This window comes from Rhinatrema bivittatum, chromosome 14, assembly GCF_901001135.1.
Source record: "Rhinatrema bivittatum chromosome 14, aRhiBiv1.1, whole genome shotgun sequence".
Taxonomy (NCBI): Eukaryota; Metazoa; Chordata; class Amphibia; order Gymnophiona; family Rhinatrematidae; genus Rhinatrema; species Rhinatrema bivittatum.
The window spans coordinates 73421246-73443996 of NC_042628.1; the positions used below are offsets into that span (position 1 = coordinate 73421246).

The window sequence follows — 22751 nt, forward strand, 5'->3', positions numbered from 1 at the left end:
TAAGTGGTGTACCGCAAGGATCGGTGTTGGGACCGGTCCTGTTCAATATCTTTGTGAGCGACATTGCGGACGGGATAGAAGGCAAGGTTTGTCTTTTCGCGGATGACACTAAGATCTGCAACAGAGTGGACACGCCGGAAGGAGTGGAGAGAATGAGACGGGATCTAAGGAAACTGGAAGAGTGGTCGAAGATATGGCAGCTGAGATTCAATGCCAAGAAGTGCAAAGTCATGCATATGGGGAGTGGAAACCCGAATGAACTGTATTCGATGGGGGGGGAAAGACTGATGTGCACGGAGCAGGAGAGGGACCTTGGGGTGATAGTGTCTAATGATATGAAGTCTGCGAAACAATGCGACAAGGCTATAGCAAAAGCCAGAAGAATGCTGGGCTGCATAGAGAGAGGAATATCGAGTAAGAAAAGGGAAGTGATTATTCCCTTGTACAGGTCCCTGGTGAGGCCTCACCTGGAGTACTGTGTTCAGTTCTGGAGACCGTATCTACAAAAAGACAAAGACAAGATGGAAGCGGTACAGAGAAGGGCGACCAGGAAGGTGGAGGATCTTCATCGGATGACGTACGAGGAGAGATTGAAGAATCTAAATATGTACACCCTGGAGGAAAGGAGGAGCAGAGGCGATATGATACAGACTTTCAGATACTTGAAAGGTTTTAATGATCCAAAGACAACGACAACCTTTTCCGTAGGAAAAAAATCAGCAGAACCAGGGGTCACGATTTGAAGCTCCAGGGAGGAAGATTCAGAACCAATGTTAGGAAGTATTTCTTCACGGAGAGGGTGGTGGATGCCTGGAATGCCCTTCCGGATGTGGTGAAGACCAGAACTGTGAAGGACTTCAAAGGGGCGTGGGAAACACTGTGGATCCATAAAGTCAAGAGGCCGCCAATGAAGAGTGGGTGACTCACCAGAATGATGGCTACTGCCTGGAGACAATACCCTTATTCAATAAACGTACACATGCTTACTGTGACTCCAACATCGTTCTAGCTTCAACAGCAAGAGGAAATGTGGAATAAAGGATCTGCACTCACAAAGGGGGGAGTAGCTGGCTTGTTACGGCGGTTACTACCCCAAACCAAATAAGCCTGTTACTTCTATTTCTATGCATATACAGCATAGTTCTCTGCTTCAACGGCAGGGGAGAAGAAAAAACTGAAACTGATACTTCACGCATATCCAGCATAGCTCCCTGCTTCAACGGCAGGGGAGAAGAAAAAAGGGTTCACACTCACAAAGCGGGGAGTAGCTGGCTTGTTACGGCGGTTACTACCCCAAACCAAATGTGCCTGATACTTCACTTTCGATGCATATCCAACATGGCTCTCTGCTTCAACAGCATGGGAGAAGAATAAACTGATACCTCACGCATATCCAGCATAGCTCCCTGCTTCAACGGCAGGGGAGAAGATAAACAACCAATAAGGGCTGTATAACATAGTCTGAGTAAAACAAATAAGCATGGGTGTAGCTTGCTTATTGCGGCGGTTACTACCCCTAACTTATCAGCTAGATATTCACTTGGATGCAGCTCCATCACTGCTTTCTACATTAATGGTGGGGGTGGAAAGGAAATAGAACCAAGAGCTAAGAGAAACAGATAAGTATGAGAGAAAAAGTGTGTGAAGCTTGCTGGGCAGACTGGATGGGCCATTTGGTCTTCTTCTGCCGTCATTTCTATGTTTCTATGTTTCTATGAATAAGTCTTGACAAACAAGCAATCAAATGCTCTGGCCCCTGTGTCTGTGGACTCTTGGCCGGAGGCAAGATTGGCTCTACTTGCAGGAAGAAGCCCTGCAGGTGGTCACTGCCGGCAGGCAGACCCAGACGAAGCAGGGACCAGACAGGAGCTTCACTTTACCAGCCCATGTTCCCCTCGGGTTGGGCCTTTGGGGGCCGGGGCAGGCAGAACATAGGCAAGGATCTCTGCTAGTGACTGGAGATGTGGTCTGAGGCCAGGCGAAGGTTGTAGGCAGGCGGCGAGTAGACGTGTCTGGGTCCATGCAAGGGTTAGAAGCAGGCAGTGGTCAGGAGTATCTAAGGTCCAGGCAAAGGTCAAACCAGGTATCTGTCCGAGGGAGAAGTAGAAGAACGGATAGGGATGAGTTAGACAGGCAAGCCAGGAGCAGGTCAGGCAGATGAGGACTGGGGCAGGCTTGGGAAACAACACGCACTACACTCGGTAGCTGGACCTGTTGCTGAAGCAGTGAGGAAGAGGTAGAGAGGGCACAGGACTAAGGTTGTGATGACATCAAGGAGCGACACAGGGTTTTCCTTGCTATGGGTCCTTTAAGTAGGCCATCATTGGGGGGATGTGCATGCCTAAAGAGAGAGATGGTGCCAGAGGCTGGCGGCATCCTGCCACGTGGAGCTCGGTGGGGGGTTGGCACCGTGCCCAGCTGGGAAGGTAAGGGCAGCAGTTTGCGGGAGCAGCCCATGGAGTGTCAAATGCATCAGCCCCAATTTCTTCAAGATCTGGAAGGTAGGAAGAATCAGACTAAACTTGATTCTGCAATGAGAAGGGATCCTGTGCAGATGCAGTGGAGAACATGTAATGTGGTTCTTAAAATCACAGCATGAAATGAGATGGGCAGCAGAGCTCTGCACCAGTTGAAGATTAAACAATTTTTGTGGCAACCCAATTTAATGTGAATGCTGTAAACTGAACTTGGGTACAGATGGCGTCAATGAAACCCTTAAAGGTGAATTTTAAATGTCCTATGTGCGCCAAGGCTGGGGGATACGTGAGCATCGTGGACCGGTGCGTGCTGCACGGATTTTAGGGATCGCACGAGTACCCGCGTGTCTCCTGGTGCGCACACAAATCAAAACGTTTGAAAAAGGGGCTGGAAATGGGCGTGGTCTGGGCAGAGCATGGGCGGGGCATGGGTGCTCTGGGAAGTTACCTTGAAATTTGCGCACCGGGGTTCCCTACCATGTAACTTTCCTTCTGCTATGGACGGTGTGTAAGTATTAAAATTAAAAAAAAACCAACTAGAATAGTCAGGGATAAAAGGGAGGCTAAACAACAAGGAGGGTTAAGGAAGTCCGATCCATTAACTGGCAAACTGGGAAAAAGGGCTATTGGGTCGGCGAGCATTGTTTTTAAAATGCCCCCACTTACGCAGTACAGTCAGCATTTGTGCGCACATGCAAGCGTCCATATGAAATTGCACGTACAGCCGATTTTATACTATGCACACATATATGCACATATGTTATAAAATGGCTGTGTCCATTGGTGCGAGCCGGCAGGTGTGCATACGTGTGCGCTTGTGCGGCCTTTTGAAAGTTACCATCTTATGGTGAAACCATCCCTGGACACTGGAGGGGAAGACCAAGCCAAGCTTCAATTCTACAAATGCACGGCTCACGGTGTCTCTGGCTCGTCTACAAGCATCACACTCGGGGGGGGGGAGGGGGTGGTGGTTTGGCTCTGCCTAATTCTAAAGGTGACGTGTTGCCTGTCACTGTCATTTCCCACAGCTTCCATCATGGACTGTAGGAGGGGAGTTTTGTTTTTGGAGAGTCCTCCCCTGGCTATAACCCCATCTTTTTGGGGGATCTTCAGTGGGATATAAAATCCCCTGAAGCATGCTCAGTGATTTTAGTGGGTTGGCGAGAAGTGGGAAGGGGTTCCTGAGGGGGTCCCTGCCTCACCCCTCGAGACTTGAAGGGAAATAAGGAGTGAGATTTGCTTTCTGAAGAGATTTTGTGGAGAAGATTTTTTTTGCCTGGACGAACCGAGAAAAGCAAGGGTGAGAATTGTGAACTCTTGATCAGCGACCTCAAGAGACCTAGACGTTTTGAGAGTTGGATTGCAGTTTGAGAGTTTCGGGACCCGTTGTACTTTTCTAAGTAGACCTGAGCTCGGAGATCTTTATCCGTCTATTGAGCAGTGCATGCTGGAAGTACACTCCAATTACTCTACCCTTCAAGGATGGATGATGGAATGGACAAGGAAATCGTGATTTTTCTTACTTTAATTTTCCTGATGCTGTTTCTCATTTTTATTTTTTTGGCCTGGATACTCATCTTTAAATTAAAGTCAACTGTTTGTTTTGAACACCAGTTAGACTTTCTTTGATTTATTTTTCTTCCTTTTCCTTGTTGAATGGACTGACTGCTATTGGACATTTTTGTTAAGTTTCCGCAAGCGGGAGGACCCCCGCGAGCGGCCTCACTCGCCCAGACGCTGCCGACTCCTGATGCTGCCGGGCACTGCCTACTTCCTGTGTGGCCTCTCACCTACCCAATGCTGCTCCTGCTTCCTGCGTGTCCTGAAACACCGCTGGCATACTCTGAAGCGGCGTGCTGACTCTCTAGGCGCACGCTTGAAATTTAAAGGGACCATGGGAAAAGCCCTGTGGCCCCTCCTGATGGGCCTTGGCCTTGCCTTGGGCCTTTAAAAGACCACTTCTCCCACTGCTCCAGGCCTTTGCAAGGGTTTCTTGTCCACATCGTCAGAGTCCTCAGCCTCTGTCTGTCCTCATACAGGATCCATTTCCAAGTGGCAGTCTGAAAGGGCTTTCAGAGGGATACCCCAGAGACAAGCATCAGTTGCTGGTTCTCAGTTCCTGGTGCGTGTTGGACATCCAACTGTTCCTATTCCAAGTCAAGAGTGTTCCTGTTTCAGCCATCCCGTTCCTGGATGCGCTCGCCTGCCAGCGACATGGACCATGGCCAGCCCATGTGTTGTGTCGGTTGTGTCATGACACAGAGGCTTATGCTCTCGAGCACCTGCCGCTCGCAAAAGATTGCAAAGTCAATGAGCTCAGTGAACATGTTCACATGTCGAGTCTTCCATGCTTTGACTCTTGCTTCTTCCTAAGGTTTTGTTTTTTGTCTACAACCCGCAGGAAGTGCCTGCATCCAGATGTTTGTTCAGGTTCTTCAGTCTTAGTTCTAGCCTTCAGTGTGTTTCAAGCCATGTATTCATCTATGTCTGCAGCCATGTCTTCGTCCAGCCAGTCCAGTATGGTTCCTTGCTTCAGTTCCTGAATCCAAGTATCTCCGGATCCTGTGTTTGGACCTTCGTGTTCCCCTGTTGGCAAGGGATTACCTGTCTCCTCTGAAGTCTAAGAGAAGAGGCTGGAGGGAGGAGCTTTGAGGAGGGGGTACTGTTGTGATTCTGCTCATGGTAGATCCCCGCGTGCGACCTCACTCACCCGGACGCCACCAACTTCCGATACCAGCGGGCACTGCCTGCTTCCTGTGCGGCCTCTGACCTACCTGATGCTGCTCCTGCTTCTTGTGCAGTCTGACATGGCGCCGACATTCTCTGACACAGTGTGCTGCTTCCCTAGGTACACGTGAATGCCCCTGCTTGGAATTTGAAGGGTATGCGGGGGGGGGGGGGGGGGGGAAAAGCCCTGCGGTCCCTCCTGAAGACATCATTGCCTAGAGCCTTTAAAAATCCACTTCTCCCATTACTCCAGGCCTTCGCAAGGGTTTTCTGTGGTCTCCATGTCCTTCAAGGTCACCTGTTTCTTGTGGTCCTTCATGTTCCTGGTCTCCTGGTTCCTGTGTCCAAGTCTTCAATCCTGCATCCAAGCCATCAGTCTAAGCCTTCAGTCCAAGTCTTCAAAGTCCTGTCCAAGTCTTCATCGTAGGAGGAAGTCTCTTCCTTAGTTCCTGAGTCTGATTCCGATTTCTGAGTTCCTGAATCCTGTCCCTGGTCTCTCATCCTGTCTGGTTCCTTGTCCTCGCCTGAATCCCTGTCTCCGGTCCACATCTAATTCCTTGTCAAGCCTGGACCTCCGTCTAACCATGTTCCTGTCTCAAGCTTTGTGTCCATCTTCAAGCCATGTTTCAGCATTCATTGTTCAAACCTTCAGCCTTAGCCACATCCAAGTCTTCAGTGTCTTGTCCACATCTTTAAAGTCCTCAGCCTCCAGGTGTCATCACGCATGATCTGCTTCCAAGCTGCAGTCTAAAAGGGCTTTTGGAGTGGCTGGATGGCTACCCCAGAGACCAGCATGGGTTGCTGGTTCTCAGTTCCTGGTGCGTGTTGTACGTCCAAGTGTTCCAAGTCAAGAAGTTTCCTGTTTCAGCAAGCCCGTGCCCGGATATGCTTGCCCGCCAGTGGCATGAACCACAACTAGCCCTGGGGTTGTGTCGGTTGTGACGGAGCACAGAGGCTCATGCTCTTGAGCACCCACTGCTCACAACATTTAGTCTTATTCTGGGTTCTTCTACACCTGAAGGTTGATTTTTAAAATGTTGCTTACGTACAAATGCCCACATATGCTCATATGGGGGCTGCGCACGAGCAAAGTAGATTTTTAAAAACTGCAAAATATGCGTGTAGGTACTCATGCATGCATAAGGAATAAAGAGGCATACAATGGGTGAAGCATGGGTGTTCCAGGGCGGGGACAAGACCTACGCACGTAAGTCCGAATTTTAAAACTGAAAACCGCAGCGCACGTATGCTAGGTATCTGCGTAACTTTACTGCTGCTCCTGATGAGGAGCAAGTCTGCAGATCTCAAATTTTAGGGCATACAGAACAGGATGAGGGCTCCGGGTCAACTGAGGAGGGTGTAGGATGGAGAACTAGAAAGGTCGGAAAGACCTCGCTATGAATTGGACAAACTAGTGGATTAATTGCATAACTGGGAATGTGCCTTGCGCGAGCATGTTTTGAAATTCGCTGACATACGTGCGTAAAAGCTGACAAGGTCCTTCAGAAGACACACGCCTGCTAGCTGTGCTCGAGTAACCTCTTAAAGTAGGAGCTTGCTTATGCGTGGCTGGTGCATTATAAAACATACGCGCGCACAATTACACATTTCAGCGTATCCCTGCTTGTGCACCCATACGCACGCGATTGGGTGCAGGCACGCTCATTTTAAAACTGATCTCCGGGTCAGCATCATTCAGCTGGAGTGTGGGCCTTTCAGTTGACTATACTGACCACACCAGGGTCCCAGGAACTTAGCTTCCCTCCCACTGGACTTGAACACCAGTAAACCATAGCACCACCTGGACGGGGAACTGGCTACATAACGTGGTGGCCGAACAGGGACCCACTGGCATGGATGGGATGGACTGCACTGAGGAAGAAATCCTCTGTCCAAAAGGTAATTCGTGTGGACTTGGAGCAGTTTTGCATAGGCAGAGAATGGGAGAAAAGCCTTAGGAAATCAGGCACCATACCTGTTCTTTAATTCAGCAAACACAAAGCTTGAACAAATGTCTATCCTGAATCTCACTGAAGTCCTCCACCCACAGAAGCAGACAGATCTCCTAGACACAACTCAGCTTCCCATAAAATGTTCCCGTTAGCTACCTGGCAAAGAGTCCCCATCTGACGTTGTAAACGTGCGCACTGCCGGTCGAGACTGCCCCTTCTCATTCACGGCAATGATTTCCAGTTGGTACTCTGTGTCCCAGTTCAGGTTTTCCAACACTAGGATACGGGAATCGGACGACACATTCTTCTCAGTCCAGCTCTTCTCTTTTTCCTGGGCAAAAAAAAAAAAAGGTAAGAGAGGCCATTCTCTTTTATCTTTAGCAGAATGAATTGTTAAGCAGATGCAAATGAGAGCAAAGAGTCAGGAAACAGGAAAAACCGAAGAAGCCGTCGTGAAGTTTGCAGTATCAGGGGCTTTCAGCAATAATTTTACTGGAGATGTGGATGTGTTATATCGATTCTCAAGTACTACAGGCACTGAAGATGCCAGTGAAATGTTACCGACCTGGAAAATAATGATTAATGTGAGAGGTATTGAGGTACGTTTGGGAGAAGAGCTGTTGTGGAGGGGGTAGGGGTGAGGCATAGGATGCAGAGCACCCGAGAAAGTCATAGAGGAGTCTGGGGAGGAGGAGGGGGGAAGTGATGGGTGTCCAGGAGAGCCACAGGGGAATAGAGTTACCCAGATAAGCCACAGAAGGGTTTGTGGGTGAGTGAGAAGTGTTACAGAAGACTACGTGGCTTGCAGGGAGAGGAAGATAACACATTGAGGAGAGAAGAAACAAGCGGGTTAGGGTTAGATGAGGCTCTGACGAAACATGAAGGGAGATGAGGGATTATAAAGGCTTATGGAATGATATGAGAGGGAATATGGGGGGCAAAGGTGCTTGGGCTGGGTCTCCTGTTTGGGGCTATCAGCAAACCTAGAGCAGCACATGCTTTATATCACCCTAAGGACGTGATTCTCAGCTCTGCTACAAGGAAGGACTTGCTGTGAATGTTATACTGTACCTGCACTAACATTTACATCTAATTGCAGAGCCCCTTCTCGTGTCCTTAAGGGAAAAGCATCTTGTGGTTTCTTTGGAGTGAGAGCAGGAAGTAAAAAACAGGTAGAGGTTATTGAACTGAGCGGGCAAACTGCAGGGCCTCTTTCTAAAACAGGTAGAGGTTATTGAACTGAACGGGCAAACTGCAGGGCCTCTTTCTGTTTTGCAGGGTCACTGTCAGTAGAAGCTCGTAATTTATTTGTTCTTGTACACTAATTTTATCATTGGTACTGCTGCCCGGGCTCAGGGCCCTTGAGGTGCAGTTACTGCTGCCACTTGAGTTTAGTGCCCACCTGGTACTGAAATTCAAATTCTCTGCTAGGAGCAATAAAGTAATTGGAGTGTTTGAGACCTCAGCAAATCAGGGAAATTACTTGCAGGATATGTAAACGTTTACTGAGGCACCGTAGCACGGCTAAGGAAAAAAAAAATTCAATCCCTGTAAGGGCGCTGCAGTGGGAATTGCAGATTGTGGGAAGGTTGAAGGCTCGTTTCTACGTCTGCATAAGTAAGATCTAAGCGATATCGCTGGTCTGCTGATAAAATGCAAGCCAGACATCTCCAGGACCCTACCGGCTTGTATCTGGCGATGTAGTGCAGGACGGGCAGATCGCTGGTCTCATCGCCCTCCAGGCGCAGGCTGAAAGTGTTGCCTTTCACGTCAGTGGATCCCGACAGCTTGGGCACGTTTGGTCCATCTGAGGTTCAGAAAATGCACAGTTATTTATTATTACTGGCACGATTGTTCTTCGAGGAGAGAAATCAGACTAAAGACGTGGAATGGAGGCATAAGGAGGCATTTCAGTGCCTGGAGCAGGTAAGCAGATCTGCACGTCTCCCCTGATATCTCATCCCCAGCCCTCTTCCCCTCTCTCCCCTTTCTCCCCACAGCCTGGATGGTAGGGGGAACATGACACTTGCTCTAACTTTTTATCTGCTGCCGGCTCCTGCTGGCATTTCAGTCATTATTCTGCCCCTCTCACCCAGCCCTAGTTACAGCCCTGATGTGGAAACTTTAAAAAGAGATCCAAAGGGCTCCAAAGATTTTATTTATTTATTTATTATTTAAAATTCTTATACACCGCACGAATAAGGCAGGTATCTGCCCGTCCAGGCGGTTTACAATATTACATTCATAAAATCAGGACAAACAACATTTAGATGTACTTTGAGTACTTCAGGTGCGGTAAGTATATCTAGTTATTTATTTATTTACCAGGTTTTATATACCGTCATTTGGCTTCATTATAAAGCCATCATAACGGTTTACAAACATAGGAAGGTTACAAACATGTTAATATGAATGTTAGCACTACGGATTGCATGAAGGGGTGCACAAAGGGTGGTGCCCCTTTGGCGCGCCCCTTCGGCACGCGATACATAGCGCGCAACGCCTGGTGGTCTGGCGCCGTTTAATGGTCCGGCGCTGTCATCGGTGACGTCGGGAAGGGCAGGTCGGATCTCACGCCGCCCTTCCATTCCCAGTTCCAGGTGAAATCTTTTCATTTTTTCTTTTCTTTTCTCATGGCTGCGAGGTGTTGCAGGGTGCCTGGAGATGGTGGTGGGTAGTTAGTTTAGCTGAAGTTACTGGATGTTGAACGCTTTATTAAACAGGTAAGTTTTCAATTTTTTCTTGACGTCTTTGTGATTTGCTGTCAATCTTATATTATAATTATTAAGTTGCATAGTTGAATTCAGAGAGACTAGTGAAGGGAGTCAGAGAAGATCAAAACAGCAGACAAGACAAGGGAGCTACACTGAAAATCAGATTTGCTTTGCTGGATCAGTATTGTAGAAATGGACCCTTAGGCTGAGGCGGAGTTGGTGCAACCTGCAGGGAGGAGCCCTGCAGGTCCCCACTGTCAGCAGGCGGAGCAGGCTGAAGCAGAAGCCCTACTGGAGTTTCAACAATACCAGCCCTCGTTCCCCTTAGGTTGAGCCGGCAGGTGCCAGGGCTGGAGTTAGGTGCAGGCCTCTGAGAAGGTGAAGATCCGTTGTATAGTAGATGCTGTGGGCCAGCACAAGGGAGGAGGTAGTCAGGTTGAACAGCGGACTGGGCAGGCAGCAGGCAAACGGAGTCTGGTTCGGGCTGTGGTCTGAGGCAGGCGGAGTTCACTCGGTGTTGTGGTTCAGGCAGTGCTTGGGGCAGGCAGAGTTCAATCAATAACGGAAAACAGGCAGTGGTCAGTGGCAGGCGGAGGTCATGCAGTGTCAAGGTTCAATCTGAGGTCAAGCCAGAAGTCCGATCCAAGGTCAAAGCCAGAAGTCCAATCCGATGGGATGAGGAATGAAGAGGAGGAAGGAGGACAAGAGCAAGACAAGACACTGAAGACAGATGAAGGGAAGACTGGCCACGAAGACAAGAACTCAGAAGACAAACCAGACTGCCAAGGAACCAGGAACAGGACACAGGAACTCAGGATCAACACACTGAGAAATCAGGAATCCAGAGGCAATGCACTTTTTCAATGGAGTCGACATATTGCCGAGTCCCGGAACAAGAGCAGAAGTGGCCTATTAAAGGTCCAAGGCAGTGATCTAATCAGGAAGGGCCACGGGGATTTTCCCGCCGTGCGCCCTTTAAATTTAAAGGGGGGACACGCATGCACCCCTGAGGAGGACGTGCCACCTTGAGGCCCCGTCAACGGCATCTCAGCTGCATGTCCTGGCGGCCTGAGACCAGAGAGGGAGATGGCATTCCTGCTGTGGGCAGTGGTGTGATCTTGGAGAAGGCCCTCATCGTGCTGGGATGCAGCGCATTTGTTCAGGCTGAGCTGGAGATGAGAGCGTGGTCCAAGGCGATAGCTTATGGACCACCGATTGAAACAGTATCCAGGGGCGGATTGGCCTATCGGAGGATCGGGCATCACCCGGTGGGCTGGTCACTCCAGTCACGTGGTCTGCCGTGCGCAGCCGTGATGGAGCAGCACTCGGCAGACCATGTGATGTGTCCTGGGCCGGCCTGGGCGGCGAATCCCCGGGCCGGTCTTCCTCGGGAATCCGCTGCAGTTAATCCCCCTTCCAAAAGCCTTGAGTTGGCAGGGGTATCGGCCATGAAGAGTCCTTCAGACCCCTATGGGTCACTTGATTTGGGAGGTAGGTTCTGCAACCAAATGATTGGTTTTGTCCCCAGGGAATGAACATAAGCAGCAGGTGAAGGGATGGTTTCTTCTGGGTTACTTTGACAGAGAGCAGGTCTCAATATTAGGGTGTAGATAACATTTTTCCTTTTTCAGGTCCAGAAAGCAGGATCAAATAGAAATTAAGGTTTCTTTTCCCTCTCTTGATGCAGAAGGGTGTACAGGGTTCGTATTTCTTCATCTTTCTCGGTAACTAATGATTCAAATCTTTTCATTGCCTGTGGATCACTGATCGTAACAGTCAGACCAAGGGTTCATCTACCTCAGCATCTTGTCTCTAACAGTGGCCAATCCAGGTCATTAGGAAGTACCCAACAGATCCCAAAGAGTAGATCTAGTCCTAGCTGCTCACCCATGAGGCTAAGCGATAGCTTTCCCCAAGTCTACCTGGCTAATAATTGCTTATGGACTTATCTGCCAGCATGTGCACTGGCTGTGGTAGCCATGCCTCGACTGGTGTCCTCCTACCTCCCAGGACTCAGGCCCTGGCCATGCTGTTTTGCTGCTGCCGCTGCCATTCAGACTGCATGTGCATCTCCTTGGGCGCATGCACACACTCCTGCCCTTTGTGGGGCCTCTGGTGGGAAATCCTCTTGGACGTGCACTAATGATGTCACCAGCCTGGGATATTTAAAGGGCAGTCCTGCTGCATGCTGACGCCTCAGCAACAGGTCCTCCTACAATTCTTCGTGGTGCTAAATTGCCATGTTCCTGACCTCCTGCTTTGCCTTGCTCCGTCCTGCAGTTCCTCCCTTTCTTTGCCGGTCCTGTCCTGTGGTTCCTGCCTTGCCTTGCTTGTGCCCGTGTCTTGGTCTATCCTTGCTATGCTCTTGTGTTACTTCTGCTTTCTCCCCTGTGCTGTTCCCTTCTCTTTGTCCAGTCTCTTTGTTCTTCCTCTTTCGGATGTCTCTTCTCTTGCTGACCTTGGCCTGGACCTCGCCTCTGATACTAGCCACCTGCCCTGACCATTACTTGGACCTTGTTTCTGCTAGTACTGTCTGACTCAACCTTGGTCTGCTCTCTAAGCCCTGCTAGCCCCCAGAACCCAAGGGCTAATCTGCGTGGAAGACAGGCTGGTACAGTTCTCCTGGTTTTTGTCTGTGGGTGTATCTGCTGTCATCTGCTGAGGCCTGATCCATGGCTCCACGTCTCAGGTAGTGACAGCTCGGCAGTGGCCTAGGATTCACACTTTCCTGTTCATGACACAGGAACTTGACCAAACCTCTTTTAAACCCTTATATGCTTTTCACCTTGACCACATCCTCCAGCAAGAGGATGATTGACTAGATTTGTATAGATCCATGGTGTGACCGCACTTTGACTATTGTGTGCATTCTGGTTGTCCCATCTTAAAAAGACACAAAAAAGTACAGAGAAAAGCAACAAAAATATTAAAGGGAATGGAAAAACTCCTTTATGGAGAAACATAAGAACATAAAAAGTTGCTATATTGGGAAAAATCAAGGATCCATCAAGCCCAGCATCCTGTTTCCAACAGTGGCCAATCCAAGTTACAAGTAACTAGCAAGCACCCAAACATTGGTTAAGTTCTCCTCTAGGAACTTATCCAAACCCTTTTTAAACCCAGCTACACCAGCTGCCCTAACCACATCCTCTGGCAACGAATTCAAGAGCTTACTTGTGCATTGCGTGAAAACAAATTTTCTCCAATTTGTTTTAAATTAGTGACTTGCTAACTTCATGGAGTGCCCCCTAATTCTTTTATTATCTGAAAGAGTTAAAAACAAATTCACATTTACCCATTCTGGTCCTCTCATGATCTTAAACACCTCTATCATATCCCCCCTCAGCCATCTCTTCTCCAAGCTGAACAGCCCTAACCTCTTCAGCCTTTCCTCATAGGGGAGCTGTTCCATCCCCTTTATCATTTTGGTTGCCCTTCTCCGTACCTTCTCCATCGCAACTATATCTTTTTTGAGATGCGGCGACCAGAATTGTACACAGTATTCAAGGTGCGGTCTCACCATGCAGCGATACAGAGGCATTATGACTTTTCCGTTTTATTCACCATTCCCTTTCTAATAATTCCCAACATTCTGTTTGCTTTTTTGACTGCCGCAGCACACTGCACCGACGATTTCAATGTGTTATCCACTATGACGCCTAAATCTTTTTCCTTTTTGTTGGCCTTCTCTGCTCTTTTTCTAGTTTTACTATATCTTCCACAATGCTCATAGGGCGGTAGCACCTTGAATCTGTAGAGAGGCATTATGATATTCTCCATGTTATTCTTCATTGCTTTACAAATAATTCCTAACATTCTATGTGCCTTTCTGACTGCTGCTGCACACTGAGCCAAGGATTTCAAAGTATTGTCCATGAGCACCAAAGGTCTTTTCTTGGGTAAGTAACCCAGTATTATGGCTCTGGAGTTGGGATTAGTTTCTCCAGTGTGCATCACTTGAAAGTCGCCCCCATTATGGGGGTAATTTACCGAAGGATTTGCATGTATAAACCCTGGTTCACGCATGTAAATCGGCTTTTGAAAATTATCCAGGGGCTTGTGAGGAGGAAATATGTGTATAGCTTAATTATGTGAACTTTTCTCCATACTCCTGGTAGACGTTCCAGGGGGCAGATATGGGGTAGGGAAAGCATTTACGCGCGTACGTTTGATTTTTGGAAAGCACGCATGTAAATGTACACACAGGAATTTACACCGGCTCAGTATCTGTCTACCAGCAGTTTTCATCATGCACTCTTATGCGCACAAGTCTGCTTTAAAATTCTGCTGAAAATTACCCTTGGGTGGTAAAGCAACATTTCTTAATGGCTCCTGTCTAACCTAAACTTTACCAAGAGCCATTTTTCACTTTTCTTTGAAAAGCAGGATAGTTGACCTCAGCTCTGACATTCTTAGGTCTTCAGTTTGATGTAATCTAATTTCCGTTTGGATCTCCCCTTTCTTTTTGTAAAGCTTGGACTCTGTGATCTCCACAGGTGAGTTGCTGCTGCAGGAAAACTCTGACTGGCGTGGACCTCAGAGCCCTCGCAGGAATTTGCCGATCAGCTGATTGCCGAGATATCCCGGCTCCATCTCATACAGGGTGAGCAAAAGGAATTTAAAATGAATAAGGTAAGCCATTGAAGCTCTCTGCGCAAGGGAGAGGCTCTGTCTCTTCTGGTTCTTCCTGGTATTATTTTGGCTGCACTATTCAGTCATGGATTTCTTATACAGAGGGAATTACAGCAGACAGGATATTATCAGAGCCCGAGGTTGGCTTCATCTAAAGAAGATTGCAACTGATGAATCAGTCTCAGTTTTATAAAGCTAAGCCTAGTGATGCCAGGTATTCTTTCAATTATAAATATCTATATTCCCAATTAACAAATCCAAGCCCAGTGAAGCACAGACTGAAAGAAATGTGACTCTTTAACAGACAAATATATTGCACGCACGGAAATCCCGATTACAGGTCCTGGTGTCGGAATTTCAGCTTCGGCTCATAGACTGGGAACTTTACTCCACCTCTGACCAGGAGAAAGATTTCCAGTGCTAAGAAAACCCGAGTTAAGCCAGCGCCCCTCTCTGCATTGGGGGGTAATAGTTAAGCAGAATGCACAGTTTTACATGCAAATTTTGTGAGAAACCTCTTTCATTAGAGGAAACATTTTATGCACGAAAAATGTACATACAACGGAGAGTTAAAGTGCGCACCCTGGTGAATGCACCTTATTGCATCGGCCAGACTGACTGCTTCCTTCTCTAGCCCCCCTCCCCTGGCAAGCAGTCTGCAGGGGATGGAGTGGGGAGAGAAAAGGATCCTGGAGCAGGCAGAGCAGAGAACAGGCACTCTCCTCTCTAATCCAGCATCTCCCCTCCTGTTATTCCACCAATTTATTGTTCCAGTTGATGTTCGAGTGGACAGAGAAAGCAGTCGGAATGGTGATCCCTAAAAGATGTCTTAAATCAAACCACATATGGCTTTGATATAATTCCTGGATGGAGTGCTGTCCCTCTAGAAGAATTTCATCTTTACGCAAAGCTTCTTGCACCTGCATGTGTGGCCGACTGTATATTTTGGAAGTCTGCAACTGCTGCTCACAGAAAGCGCAGAGAATTTAAATTCATAGCAGCCCGGATGACAACTCTACTGCTGACAAGTTTCAGCTTGAGCTTATCCAACTCCCTTTTTGTGTCCATTACCACGTGCCCAATATATGTGCACAGATAACTTTCTGTGTAATTAACAGCACGGCAAACTACTGATGCTCAGGGCATTTTCTGCATACATGAGTTCAAATACTCGGAAAGATGACAAGGACTTTCTCAAGAGAATATAAAAAGGAGGCTTGCACTATTTCAGTTCAAAAGAAAAGTCATATCTTACAGTTAAAAGTTTAACATATGTCTTAACTTGGCCAATTTTATATTTGTGCATAGTTTAAACATTTTTTAAAAATAATGTAAAAGGTTTTCAATCAAAAGTGACTTTCTTGCATAGTGAGAGATGTGAATCTTTATGCAAAATTATGCAGATTTGCCACATAATTGCTGCAGAACCTTGAAAAACGTGTCACAGGAAACCAATGACTCTGTAGCTTAGCTCACCTGCTTCTTTAACAAGAATTCGTAGCTCTCTCATGCCAATTTTATTTTTTGCCTGCACCACAAGGGGCATGAAGTCCTCTTTTGATTTTGGGGTAAGCTAAAAGAGAAGAAAAAGAAATCTTATCACATCAGCCAAATACATAAAATTCCAAGTTTCAGGACAACCTTTTCTTTGCAGACTGTGATACTTTTATTGAAACCACCACAAGAATTAGCCAAAAGTTGCACAGGAGTTTTGGAGGTCCCTTCTTCAGACATGATCTTTGGGATATATATATATTTTTTTTTTTATTTATTTTATTTTTCAGTTTTTAACACAATGCAGAGAACATTATAGCAGATACAACACACCTAGTATCCATAAAACTCCCCAATGCCGCCCTCCCCCTCCCCCTCCCCATCCCTTCCTCATTCCGGAACCATAATGTTCATTATTCTAGATAGTAAAACCTGTTCTACCAATCCGGGGGCGAGTTGCTCCAGGCTGTTCATCGTAACTCTAGAATGACTTTGCGGGCTTTAGTTGGCAGAAACATAAGGTGGTCTCTCCAGAGTGCCATACTGTTAGCCTACCTTTTGGCGGAGTTATGGCCCTGGGATCTGCAAACCGTCAAGTGTTCGAAGATGGCGAGTCTCCGTAGCTTGGTTTTCCAGTAAGTAACTGTCATCCAAAAAGCCAGCATTGATTGCTTCATTAATAAAAAGGCTTTTTGTAGAAATTGCTTCTGTGTCTTCTCCACGTAGTTCCCCCCCACCAGTCTGGGAAACCAACATATGTTTGGCGCAGTGCCATACTATACGCCCTTGGAAGTGAAGGGATGCCTAGGCCAGCATATCTCCCAGAAATCGGGACATAAGAAGGTCCTGTTCTCTGCTTGAACAGGTAGCCGCTTAAGTTTCGGTTCAGAATGAGGTCACCCCATCCTTTTCATAGCCTTCCCTCTCTCTCCTTTCATATCCCATTTTCCCCAACATGTACAAACCAAGCCTCCCCCCAATAGGAGGAGGTATGGAGAGCACATTTGTACCCACCCCAGCGCACCCCTTCTTTATAAACACAAATGGCCCAGATTCCGGAAAAGGCAGCTATAAAAACAGATGGCCACCTCAGCGAAATCCTGCTAGCGTCATCTCAAAATTCTTTCATAAGATCGCTTCGGTCCCTTAGTTGGACAAAGTCCTTCTCTAACTCTCATTTTTCTGATACGGACTCTATGGATTGTTTGGCTGTCGGGTACCGGGTCAAAATCTCTCCAGACCCCTTTCTGTTCTACTCTCAGCTTAGCCGGGTATTGGAGATTGAATCACAGGTGCTTGTTAAACGGAAGGCAGTACGGAGAGGTGCAAGGGCCCCTCCTCCTCCTCCTCTGAGAAATCCTGAAATAACAAGAACTTATGCCCTTCACAGGAGAGGGTTCTTTCTAGATGCCTGCAATATCTTAACTTTATGCGCATAATTAAAGAATTAGGCAATCATCGTATGGGGTTTCCCCGCGCTCTCCATCCGTGGCCCAAATCTGTGCGCCCACTCTAACACACACCGAGGTATTAAAAAGTCCAACCCCAGCTCTTTCGGCAGCCAGTCTTCCAAATGTTTATGGATTTCGTGATCCACCAGAGACTCAGGGAATCCCACGAATCTTATTTCTGCGGGCCTGGTTTTCTAGGTCATCGACCTTATCCTCTCCAGTATTGTGCACTGCTGCTGTAGCGCTGAATGTGAAGCGTGCAAGGCCTGAGCCTCCATTTCCATCACAGTCACTCACTGCTGGGTGTCTTCCACCTATGCTTGAATTTTAGTTAGCGTCTCATTGCCAGCTCGCACCTGCTGTGATATCTCCACGAATCGACTATCCAAAGCCTGAGTCACTTCTTCCACCAGGGAGGCATTTGCTGTGCTTGGGCCTGCTCTGGGGCTCGGCGCTCCATCGGCCATTTTGGGATCTTGTGCGCGGCTCGGCATCTTTTTCTCTCGCTGCAGTTTAGATGCCATCGGTCTGTTATCTCGCAGCAGGAATTCATCAATGCACCTTTGGGAAGCCAGCAGGAGTGAGAGTCGTCTCTCTCTGTGGCAGATTTGTTGGTAAAATTTGCTCGATTTCTGAAGGGGGCACCGGGAGCAAGCAGGATCCACGTCCTACTCTATCATCTGGTCACCTGGTCTCCTCTTTGGGATATTTTTAATGAGGAAGGAGCAGAAGGAAGAAACTTGAAGATATTATTTTGGTACCTGTGCCCTTGGCAACTTCCTGACCCTCTTCTGGAGGTAACAGACTGAGGAATGAGAGCACAGGGGTATATAAAAGGGAGGAGAGGGGGGAAGGATAAGAGAACAGAGGGCAAATGGAACAGAATTTCTGGTTTGCACAACCTAAAACTATGGAAGAACTCTTATTTCTGGATCATTCTTATGTTGGTCCAATAAAAGGTACCACAGCCGGAGGAGGGCGGGGCGGGATGCTATTGAGTGTGAATAGCAGTGGCCACTCCTTGCTAGAGCTCTGTTGGTTACTCAGCTCTATTCTTTCTGATTAGCATCATCCTACCCTCTAACAGCACTTTGATAATTATATCTGGGTGGACTTTATTATGGGCACAGAACTGCTGGGGGGGCTGCATAGTGATAGCAATAGAGCCTGAGCTGTACTTCTTAAATTCCACTTGTTCCAGGCAAAGGAATGGGTACTTCAGAGATGCAGGGAATTGGATCATTTGCAAAATAAAACCCGGCAAGTGTGCATTTTTCCTGATTACAGTGCTGAAACAATGCCTAAGAGAGAGGCGTCCATTGAAATTAAGCGGATATTGCATGAAAAACATCTGACATTCAGGTTGCTTTATCTAGCAAGAATCTTGCTACAGATTTTGGATGCATGGAGAGTATTTTTGTTCTCCCAGAAAGGCTAAGGCCTTTTTTCTTGCCAAGTTGGATCTGCCACATGAAGCAGCTGAGGGGGGACACTGAGGTGATCAAGAGCAGTCTCATCATCAATTGGGTATTCAGGCCTTGGTGAGAACAGAGTCTCGCTAGTCACTGGAGGTTGGAGCAGTGATCCCCCCAGTGTGATGTGTGTCAAAGGAGACTCAAGCGAGGCAATAGCCTGGAGGCAGTCGGGTCCCTGACTGAGGTGGAGGATGCAATATGGGCAACTGTGGACCAATCTTCAAATTCCTGCTGGTGATCTCTTAGCGCTTCTGTCTTGCTGCACGGGTTGATTGCTTATAGGACAGGGAATGCATTTTATTGTATCTTAGAAGGCCAGATATATGTTGTTGATTGCAAGTTATGCTGTTTTCTTCTCTCTCTTGTGTGGAAAATCTCTTAAGGGAAAACCTTGTGGAATTTCCCCCTTGACCTGGCTTTGTTGTATCTGTAATCGCCAATAAGATGGAATGTAATAAACAACTTCCTTACTTATTATCTGATCATGCATGGAGAGATATAACGGGTCACTACCAGCAACCCAGGGTATGAGAGCTCTCTGAGTGGTGCAGAAGAAATTCACACTTTATATATGATCTTAAGATATTGATAACAAGCAATAGACAAATCAGCTGTCAGTATTTTATAATCTAAATGCATATTCATTGATATGCAATGAATTCCAAGAATTTATACCTATTACCTAATTTGTGTAGCTAATACCTATGCATAAGCTTAAGTCTTTCTCATGTGAAAACCGTTAACTTTATTTAGTAAACAACTCTAAGTACTGCTATAACATGGTAATGCTTTGGATACTAAAGAATATATTTATTTCCTAGCATGCTGTAGCTAGGTCATTTTAAGTTTTCTCACCTTTAGCTGTTTCTAAGGCTAGGCCTAAATAGTGCAGTCTCAGTCCTTATGACTTGACGGCTACTTAGCATAACCTAAGCAAGGAACTCAAGCCAGAGTTCCTGACATTTACCTCGCGTGCTACGCTAGCACTGGTGGGGGGAAGGGATTACGTTTAATTCCCGTGTTGGGTGCTGTTAAATTGATGTTATCTTGGTATTCTGGTTAAGCTTTTTCTGTTCTACATGTTTCTATTACAGAAAAGTGGGGCGGGCTCTGACGCAGATTGGGGGTTGTAAGGCTCAGTTTCTATCTCTGTCTTGCTGTTTAGGGTAGGCCGACTGGATGGGTATGAGGGGATTTTCATGGAGTTATAGGAATGGTAGCAGATATAGTGATGAGTGAGGCTGTGGGGATGGGAAGGAACAAGAAGGCAAAGGGAGGGGAAAATTATTTGAGAGGGTGTTTTATACTCTATGTGTTTGGTACGTTAAAATGGAGACTTTATGGATTGGGGATGTTTGAGTGGTGTTTGATTTCTAGTGTCTGGAATGGGCAAGTTGAAATTTTGCTCCTGGAATGTTAAGGGGTTTGAACCATCAGATTAAGATGAAAAAAGGTTGAATCCGATGCAATTGGATGTAGTCTTCTTGCAAGAAACTCATTGACCTGATATCTATGAAACCTTGAAGCTTAAGGCTTCCTGGATTGTGGATTGTTTTTCATCCTTTAGGAGAAAGAAGAAGAAAGGTGTAGCAATCCTGATAATGAAAAATGTTCGTTTTAAGAACAAGAGGGTGATAAGGAATCCAGAAGGCAGTTTTCTGTTAGAATATTGGTAGTTAGGTGGTCAACCAAAAATGCTTCTTAACGTGCATGCTCTCACCGACTAGTCCTAACAATTTTTTCAAAAGTTTTGAATGTGAATTCTGAGGGTAAGAGGCTCTATTAGGGGGTGGAGATTTTAATGTTATTTTTAATGTGACCCTAGATAGGAATGGCAAGGCATCTGTGGGGAACCGTGGGAAAGGGGTATGTATATTTCAGCAGGATAGCTTGAGGGAGATTGGGTTATGTGATGTATGGAGTTAGCTCCACCCAAAACAAGGTGGTTTTACCTTCTTCTCAGCCTTACACAGGTCTTATACTAGCATTGATTTGTGGTGGCTGGGGAGGGAGGACTTGTGGAGAATTTGGAAGGGTGAAATCAAAGCCGTGATGATTTCAGATCATGACCCCATGGCTCTTAATTTGGTTTGGAGCTCCTCTGGTCCATGGTGTAGTGGAGGTTGCAGGCTGAACAAGCCTTGGTGGCAAGACGATGCTGGATGCCAGACTACTCATTACAGTTGGGATGATTTACTTGAGATGGATGTAAACGTTCTGTGGGAGGCACAGGACGGCTTATTTCAGTAGCCCATAGGAAAAAGATGAGGGAGGGAAGGCTACAGAAGCTGCTCCAGTCTATTGAGTGTTTGGGGAGGGATTTGGTTTTTAGAGAGCTATTTAATCTCAAAACACAGTACAACAGTGTGTTAAATGAGTGCACTGGAAATTTAATGAAACTTAATAAGGCAAGTTATTTTGAGACTAATAATAAACCTGGAAGGCTTTTGGCATGGCAACTCTGAGGAAATAGGGTAAGTAATATGATCAAATGTATATAGAGGAATAGGAAAATAGTAACCTACCCTCAGCCAACTGTAGATACTGTCAAAGTTTTTAACAGTTGCTGTATATGGCTCAATTGAGTAAGGGAGTGCAGACTATTAGAGATCTTTTTGAGTCAGTACAGTCATCAAAACTTGGGATGATAGATAGGGAGAAGTTGGAATTGATAATTATGGTTGGGAAGGGTTAGAGGCAATGAAAAGATTAAGTAGCAAAAAGACTTTTGTGGTAAGGTCGGCTTGGGAGTTGGCTATTATAAGACATTTGCAGAGTAACTAGCTCCTGTTTTAGCTGGGATATTTCAGAATGTGCTGGATGTAGCAGTTCTGCCCAGACTAGCAACCGGGTCCTTACCTCATCTTCCCTGCTCTGAGCCGCGCCGAGGTCCGCTGTGGTCCGGGCCTGCCCGGCCGCGTTGCAGCAGCGTCTCCATGAGGGAGACGCCGCCGAGGCCCGATCCTGGCCCCGCCCCCGCTAAGGAACGTGCGCGAAGGGGAGCTATTTAAAGGTCCAGCACCCGGAAGTGCTGGACAGCCCCAAAATGACGTCAGACGCCGGCAGGGTATGTAAGCCGGCATCTGCCTTCACCAAATCGCCTTGCAATGAGGTCTCTCCGTGTGAGCGTCTAGTTGCTCCTGCTGTTCCTGATTCCGCTCCTGCTGTTCCTGAACCCACTTCCACTGGATTGCTTCTCTGGTTCCGACTCCGGCTTGCTCCTGATTCTCCGTGCCTGCTGCCTGCCCTGAATTCTGGATCGTCTTGTCTTCTCTTCGCTGTTGTCGCCTAAGTCCCCGCGGTCCTGGTCCTCACAGGCTCCTCCTGGGGCGACCGAGGACTTCCAGGGTGAAGGTTCCTTCGCTTCGATACCTCGCTGCCATCACCTAAGTCCCAGCGGTCTGGATCCTCACGGGCTCCTCCTGGGGGGATCTCGGACCTCCAGGGCAAAGACTTCACTTGGCCCTCCAGCCAAAGTTCCACCTCCCGGCCTTTCTTCCTTTGCGGAGCTTCGGTTCCGCCAGGCCGGCCCAAGGGTCCACCATCCAGTCCGCAACAGTAACACTATGTATGAGGCCAAGGCTGTGGTCATACATAAGGAGGGGAAGCCCAGGGGTGATTGTGCCTTTTACCATCCCATCCCACTATTGAATATGGATATGAAAGGCTTTGATAAAATACTCGCCATGATACTGGACAAACCTATGGGTTTACTTACCCATAGGGACCAAATGGGTTTTATTTCGGGGTGGCAATCTATAATAATATGCTGAGAACGTTTGCCTTGACTGCGTTAGAAGGAGAGGGACGATCCTCTCTATAATCAGTA

At 47.2% G+C, this 22751-nt stretch overlaps 1 protein-coding gene across 1 annotated transcript in view; it reads right to left on the bottom strand.

The window, feature by feature from the left end:
- LOC115075987 (neural cell adhesion molecule 1-like) overlaps nt 1-22751 on the bottom strand; it is an 80811-nt gene that overhangs the window by 13959 nt on the left and 44101 nt on the right. Inside the window, exons 7-9 of the mRNA XM_029577021.1 lie at nt 15979-16075; nt 8839-8963; nt 7313-7487 (exon numbers count right to left, since the gene is read on the bottom strand). Of these exons, the coding sequence (XP_029432881.1) occupies nt 7313-7487; nt 8839-8963; nt 15979-16075 (397 nt within the window). The remainder of the gene's footprint in view (nt 1-7312; nt 7488-8838; nt 8964-15978; nt 16076-22751) is intronic.